This window comes from Pavona decussata, unplaced genomic scaffold, assembly GCF_977016875.1.
Source record: "Pavona decussata unplaced genomic scaffold, jaPavDecu1.1 SCAFFOLD_28, whole genome shotgun sequence".
NCBI lineage: Eukaryota > Metazoa > Cnidaria > Anthozoa > Scleractinia > Agariciidae > Pavona > Pavona decussata.
The window spans coordinates 2,728,040-2,735,775 of record NW_028145451.1 but is presented as its reverse complement, the minus strand read 5'-3'; the positions used below and the strand labels follow the sequence as shown (position 1 = coordinate 2,735,775).

The following is a 7,736-nucleotide window of genomic DNA, read 5'->3' as shown; positions in this document are numbered from 1 at the left end:
TGAGCACAGGCGTCCCTTATTTCCTTTGCTTCAAGGAGAAAGAAGACATCTCTTTCTGTGTGAAGCAAAGGGAAAATAGATGTCTGCGCACAAGTTATTACGCAGGGACCAAGCAACTGCCCATTATAAGGTGTCCATAGAAACATGGTTTGAATGTGTTGTGTAAATATCTCTAAATCATCACATGTAGCATAGTCATCCACTCCAAAATAACTTTATAATAGGTTATAATGGGTTCAAAATTTGTAAATACAGATTATCAGTTAATTTAATTTCTTTGTAGTCTTTTTTTTTCGGTAAAACAAACTGTATGTTAATATTATTTTTCATTACGTATTTGTGCTTGTCGATACTGCAAGGCTGATTGTGTAAAATTAGAATAAGTTTCAAGTCACAGTGGAAAATAATGATAATTATATAATAATATATGGTTTAATGTACAACTTGTAAATAAGATCAGTAATGAGCTATTGTATTGCAGATTCAAAAATTGCTGGAGTATGTAGAACATTATTGCTTCTAAAGCAGTGAGCAGGTGTGTTTCACTGTTGCCAATAAAGAAACCTCAAGATCTTATCTTTGATTATTTGTATTTTGTACACAGAATCTTAGGGTGCTTCCCATTTGTTGGAACTGGAAAAATTAATTTTTTGCGCCCCTCCCATCGTGTGTGACGCGTGCTCCGCACTTGCCTCTTGCTTGCCTCCACTCACTTGAAAAATGCAAAAAATAGCGCCTGTTCTGCAGGCTAATTACCCTGTGAGCAGAGATACCTTTGATCTTCCTAGAAAAATTGAGAAGAGGAAGGGACAGATTTTTCTAGAAAGAAGGAAAATCTGCTTGTAGGGTGTGGGAAGATTGCCCCTGAGAAACATTCCGTGGTGTTTACAACTAGACAGCAAAACAGTTGTCTTTTCCCTTGAAATAAAATAATTATCTTGGAAGAGGCATGAACTGCTAACCTGCCAACATAGATGTATTTCCTGCTGTCGCTTCTCTCCGCCAAAAAATAAAATAATAATTTTTCAGCAGAGAGAAGCGACAGCCAGAAATACGTCTGCGTTCGCAGGCTAATGAACTGCTAACCTCAACCTAATTGCAACTTAACCCTACCCACCCCCACCCCTGATGCCACACCTACTCTAACATCCCTTTGTAAAAAATACCTCTGACCCACCGAAACTTTAATATGCTATTTGTTCATCTTTATACCAATTTTCTTTTGCTCATACAAAACTTTCGACAAAATTGGCCAATAAATTATTTTATTGTAATCCATTTCTGTCCTGACCATCCACTGCCAAAGATAAGAAACCCTCTTAGCCCAGTATCAACATCTATTTTCTCCACACTATCCTCCATATATTTCTTACATTTCTAGTTGGGAGAATTTGTCAAAAAAAAAAAAAAAAAAACAAATCAAGGCATTTTATGTTTGGTGATTATTTCCTTTATTCTCCTGGCTTAAATGTTTAATCAAGCAAGAAAAATTATATGTTGATCACCCCTAGGACTTAAAGGGTTAAAACTAGTTCCTGTACACTAGTAGAGTAACACAATTTGTTGGCAATGAAAGTGGACGATTATTTTAACATTCAATTTGATAGAAAAATGTGGTCTTTAGCCATACAAAGTGACATTTGAAAGTAGGTTACATTGTCCCTTTGGACCTCACAACAGTTCGTAATAATGTCTAAGAGGTCACAAAACACTGGTTAAAAATATTAGAAATACCTTTCTACGACTCTTCCTTTTCCAAGACATCTGATTTTTTTAAATTACATTCGGCACAAATTAAGTTAGTATATCAGTACTGTTATTCTATGACTTCCACATTTACATTTTTTCCCATTAACAGGAAAAATGCAGGTTACTTTCTGTACAATATCAATTAGAATTAATTTAAGTAAGGTAAACATTATTACTGGTGTGGTTACTGTTCACAACAGTTTGTTCATTAAATAAAGGAAACCTTTTTGGCAACTTTTATTAGTAATCCAAACTTTGAACACTTAATTTGCCATCCAAAGAGCAAACAACTTTATTGTAAATTTATGAAACCTTTTCCACCTCCTGAACTAATCTGTCTCAAATAATTATTGTAAACTGGCCAAGTAATTAAAAAAAATATTACGTTTAATCATTGGCAATGCAATATAAATTAGAAGAAAAGTATATTATGCTGTAAATCGATCACAAGTTAAAAAATGGCAAAATTATTGAGAAACCGACATATTCAGTGTGCATTATCTCCCCAAACTGTTGTCAAATATGGAAATTTGTTCCACTGTGGTCTCTCAAAATATTTAAAGTGCCTATGAAATAAAATGGAATATTCCATAAGACAATTATATGTTTAGAAAACCTTTTTTTTTTCTCAATGGATTCAACATTTAGCAGTGCTTAACACTGAAAATAGATACATTATTTGGACCTCTTACAACCACTAATTTTTTATATTTTTGAGGGGCATTTGCAACATGGTCAAACAAATTATGTTTGTGACATCAAAACAATAGTAATAATAACTATTACTATTGTTTTGTGACTTTGCAATAATTATTATTGCAAAGTCACCACAACAAGGCAACAAATGAATGGATGGAGAGACAACCAGAAAATGTGCTAGACTGGACCAAGTTAAGTTAAGCCAAGTTAGTTGTATATTATTAGGAAATGGAACAGTCACTAGCTGGTGAGCAATTTTTCTAGCTGGTCTAAAGCTAAAATTATTTGGGGCATTAGCAGTGAGGAAAACGAGCCACAGGAGGTTTGGTGGCTTTCACCTCGCTCACTAAACATCCCCCAAATAAACCTTCCTTGAGACCCATATTAGAGAGCTTGCTCTCAGGCTACTGGAACACAGAGGGATTATCAGTGCACATTTTTTCAATGAGTTAAAGTTATACACAGGCTCAATTTGTAATCCCAGAGATTTTCTTTCTTTCTCTTTCTCCTAAGTAAAAACTATGCCCTGAAGTGGTGACTTGTAAAGGGAGCTATTCATGAGATCAGCACCTCTACTGGACATTGATTTCAACAAAGCCAAAATGGTAATTGCCACAGAAAGTAACACTTTCAAGCACTGTGTGAAAGAAGCCATTGTGACCGGTGACTACAAAAGCTGTCTTTGAGACCATGGGTTTCACATATCAAGAATTAATGACACCATCCTTGCTGCTTTGGGGCCTAATAATAAACTAATTATGGCTGATGAAATCCAGTTAACCTGAACAAGATATTCCAGTTCAAGGTTTACCATCATTTAGCTCTTCATTTTTTTAACACTCTGAGTTCGAAAATAGATTTTATTGTATCTATAAAATATTAATATCCATCCAGTTGAGATCCATGTATACCAAAAGAAAGTAGCAAGTGACCTTGAGTGACTTCTAGTTACACTGCAATGGTTTTGATGTCACACACTTTTTTGTTGTTCAAATATTGCACTAAAAATGTGCTTTTCGGAGAGAAATAGCAACAACTGCGACTTTTAGTACCTATGACACACTGTTTTAGTTTTCCTTAAAAAATTTCATGTCATAGGCACTTTAAGTAACAGAAACTGGTACACAGCAATTTAAAGTCCTGAATAAATTTGACTTGTACAAAACTATTTTGAACTCGTTGCAACCAGTGACCAAGAAAGAAGATATACAGTCTGAGTAAAATGATTTCAGTAAATACCATGTGTCTCAAATCACAGGGAGAAATATCCAATATCTAAGCAAATATCTAAATCAAATACAGTATATAAAATAATAATTATTACTGCAGTTGTTCATTCCTGGAAAAGCCCCAGAATACATAAAAATGCACTAGAGAAAGAAACAGAGTGATAACAGAGTAATAACAGCATATTTAATTATAAAACAGTCAAAAATGAGCAGTTCAGATATGTCAATGATGATAACAGCAGCTTGCAAACAACAAACTGCTCAAATTTTTTGATTAGTACTACCTGTTCCAAAGAAATTCTTCACTATTAAAACTTGACATATACCCACTCCAATGAGAGCAATACTTTGTATAAGTGACCACCAGAACACACGGCTTCCACTTCTTGTGACAACAAAGTGGTTTTTAAAATTCTTTTTCGTCAAGTAGTTCTGGTAATGCTGGGCTTTCTCAAGCATCTCTCTGATATTATCAAGTGTATTCTGTCAGAAATGAAAAGAAGACAAAGTTAAGCCATGAAATTTCCTTTAAAATGATGGCAAAAGTGGAAAAATAGGTAAAATCCAAGAACATCTCCCCAATACACCTGTTAGCTGACAAATGACCAACAGTTGGCTGACAAAAGTTTGCCAACAGACAAATGACAGTTTAACCTTATCCTAAATCAAGTATTGACCAACCAGTTTGGGCGACAGTTGTTAAACTGTTGATGACTTGTCGGTTACCTGTGTGTGACTTGTTGGCAAGTAGTTGGTGACATTTCATTATCTTAAAAGTTAAAACTATCATTGATTGTTGTCTCCTGTGATATATGGGTTGGTATTATAATAATGAATAAATAACTTGAAGGATATTCCTCCTTTAACACACAGATCTATCAGAAGGATGTTGTCAGCATTGTTGTGATTATGTGAGAGGTATGGTACCTAATGCAGCTCACAAAGCATTGTATTGATTATTTGTAAGGCTGACAGTTCACCAACAGTCAACCAACAAATTTGTTGGGGGAGCCATTCTTCAATTTTACTGAAAACTAAGCTGCGGGGAATGTTTTGCAAAAGAACTATGGTGAGTGAGTGATGGGTGAGAGAGAGTAAGCAATTGACTGAGAAAGAAGTGAATAAGTGAGTCATAGTAAAAGTGAGAATTTTTAATCTAGTCATCTGTTAATAAACCAGTCAGAGAAATTTTCAATCAGGTATCGAATTTGTAATTTGCATTTGCTTTGGTCTTAGTGTGCACTGTGCTTGGTTTACATGAATTCCTATTTACACTTGTGCCAATTCTTTTCTCAACTAATTAGGATTAAAAGAAAAATGACTTGCTTGCACACATTTGGCCGCAGCTGGTGCCTGTTACTTGTATTTGCTATGAGTGATTGTATTGTTGCAGCTGCTGTCACTGGCAAAAGTAAACTTTGGTTTTGGTTTCATGATGCATGATTGAAAACTGCTCAGTGTACCCAGTTCAACAGCTGAGATCCCCTATGACTTAATTTAAAATACGTACCCTTATGCTGTCAATTTGCAAATCCTTATCCTCTAAGTCAGAGTCCCCTAGTGTCTTCACCCAGCTTTCTTCATCAGTATTTGAAAGGTCTAAGTCCACATATACTATTTTCTCGGCCAGCGTACTGAATGAATTATCAAAACAGAATGAATAAACGCCACTATGGGGTGTAGTAACTGTATGAACTTCATCAGTTCTCTTTTCATCATTCACAAGAATTAATCCACGAGGAGATGTTACTCGAAAGGTTATGTCCATTTCTCCACCTCCTTCAATAACCTGCAAGCCAAGATGAATGCAGATTAATCCCAAACTGCTACAAGAATCACAAAATTGCTTCAGTTGAAATAAAAGATTGAATTGCCAAGGGAAAGGTTACATGAAAGCCCATTCACAACAACACAAGATTTATAAAAGGAGCAATGAACCAATCAGAATTGAGACAATTTACGTGTAACTTGGCTAAGTATGTGAAAATGCACTTCAGTAAGATAATATTGGTTTGGCATCATTTGTATCTCATTATGTTAAGAAAGTAGCACCCCCCCCCCTGGAAATGTTGCCTTCTATGAAATAATGATGTCACCTGATTCTTTCCGATAGGTGATGAAAATTATAAAAAATTACAAACGGTAGGAATTTACCAATGTCCCATGATAAATGACCCCGAAAGTATGACTACATTTTCATGGCCCAAAGGTGTTCATATGAATGGGGTTCCGCTGTATTTCTGAATGCACATGTAGCCTGAAAATTCTGGATCAAATTTCAAGAAATGTTGTTACCGCTTTGACTTACAACCAAAATTTCTGAATGGTTTGTGTAAATGTTAAAAACACAATATGACCAGGCAAAAAAATCAGCTTTTCGTTTTACTGCTATGGTCACGGTCTTTTTTTCCTTCTTTGCAAGCTGTTACATTGTATTGTTTACACCAGTAACATCGATATAAGTTCTTTTGGCATTTGTGTGACCTTGCAGTTCTGTTGCTAGTATAAACCAAGCTATGGGGATTAAAAGGCTTGAGTTCTCAACAAGTGAGTGAATTCCCATACATGCCAAAATTTAAGTAGAAACAAATTTAATTCCTCGCAAAGGGAGGGTCGAAGGCCCGAGTGTAGTGAGGTTAATAAATTTGTCGGGTCGAAGGCCCGAGCGGAGCTAAGCCACGCGAATTTGAGCGAAAGTATATTGATATATATATACCGTTGAAGGTGTCCGTGCTGTTGCCTGGCAACAGTGCAAACAAAGTTCGAATGACGTCAGACAAAAGGAAGGTTGCTAGGCAACAACAGGTTGGAAGACAGGCTGGTGTCAGATGCAACTCATGTTTATTCATTGAGGGCTGAACATGTTTAATCATCGAGCAGTGAAAAATGTTTACTATTAGTAAAACACGACCAAACTGTGATGTAAATGAACCACAGGAGGATGCACAAGGGACAAGACGGATTTGCCAAGGGAGGTTAAACAACAAAACTCAGCGCAACCAGCGAAGAAGGAGACATCAGGAAACCACAGAGCAAAGACAAAAGACAACATCACTTCTAATGAACTGTCCACAGCTTTGCGAGTCACGTAATTTCTAGTATTTATTTAGAGGGGGCTAATTATATACAGAGCTTACATCACTTACAGAGTAGAGAAGTGATTATCGCCTACACTATTACATGTAATATGCAGTGTGAATGAAATTGTTCACCGAGCTGGCAGTTGCTTAGCATTTTGAACCAAAATCATATAAGCTTATTCTTATTCTTGAGCTTATTTGAGTTCTAAAAATTAAGCTTACATACAATAGCCAGTAAGACTTCTAAAAAGCTATATGACTTATAAGCTTAACTCAAACGAATCACTGTTTATAAGTTTTAGATAATAAGAAATCTCGGCGGCCGAAATTGTATATACGTGAAACGTTTGAGGAGTAGAGTAAATTACTATCAGTTTCTACTCTCTTCAAAACATTTTAAGACTTATTTACAGCAGACTGTGAATTGCGAATAAATATTTTTATACTTAACAAGCAAATAAGTTGTAGACTAAGTATATAAACAGCTGAAATGGCATCCTACCTGGTATTCTATCTCCAAAGTTTTGTTGGAATCGACGTTGTCATAAAAGCAGTTTACTTTTCCAGCTTCGACCACTGTAGTAAAGCCATTCGTCATCGCACAGGACGGATTTGGCAGCAAAACGAGCCACGGTGCCAGCCACGGTACAAATACGAGCAGGGCGAACTTGTGTGGCGATCGCATGGTGCGGGAAAAACACGAACAAAAGTTGCTTAACTTATCTAAAAAAAACTCTCGAAGTAAAAAAATAATTAGTAGGTGTTTCAGCAACGCACAGCGGTCTTTATACCGTCGAAACTAATTTCACATTCTGCATAATACCGCAATCAATAACAACCATGTACGTGTCCCTTTCCGAGACGATAACATCCTTCCCAAGATCCTCTGCATACCCGATACTTTTCGCGGGTAACACTGGCCCCTTTTAGCTCGTCACGTAGTGCGTGACATGACGGGTCAAAGGAAGTCTTCACGCAA

At 36.2% G+C, this 7,736-nt stretch overlaps 1 protein-coding gene across 1 annotated transcript; it reads right to left on the bottom strand.

Moving 5' to 3' along the window:
• Positions 1-3,839: 3,839 nt before the first annotated feature.
• On the bottom strand, positions 3,840-7,638 carry LOC146485108 (transmembrane emp24 domain-containing protein 1-like). The gene is made up of 3 exons (XM_085104076.1): positions 7,260-7,638; positions 5,188-5,466; positions 3,840-4,160 (listed from the first exon to the last, which is right to left on the bottom strand). Exons 1-3 carry the CDS (start codon positions 7,440-7,442, stop codon positions 3,939-3,941), a joined length of 684 nt encoding a protein of 227 aa, XP_084960202.1. The 5' UTR covers positions 7,443-7,638; the 3' UTR covers positions 3,840-3,938.
• Between the last annotated feature and the right edge of the window lie 98 nt (positions 7,639-7,736).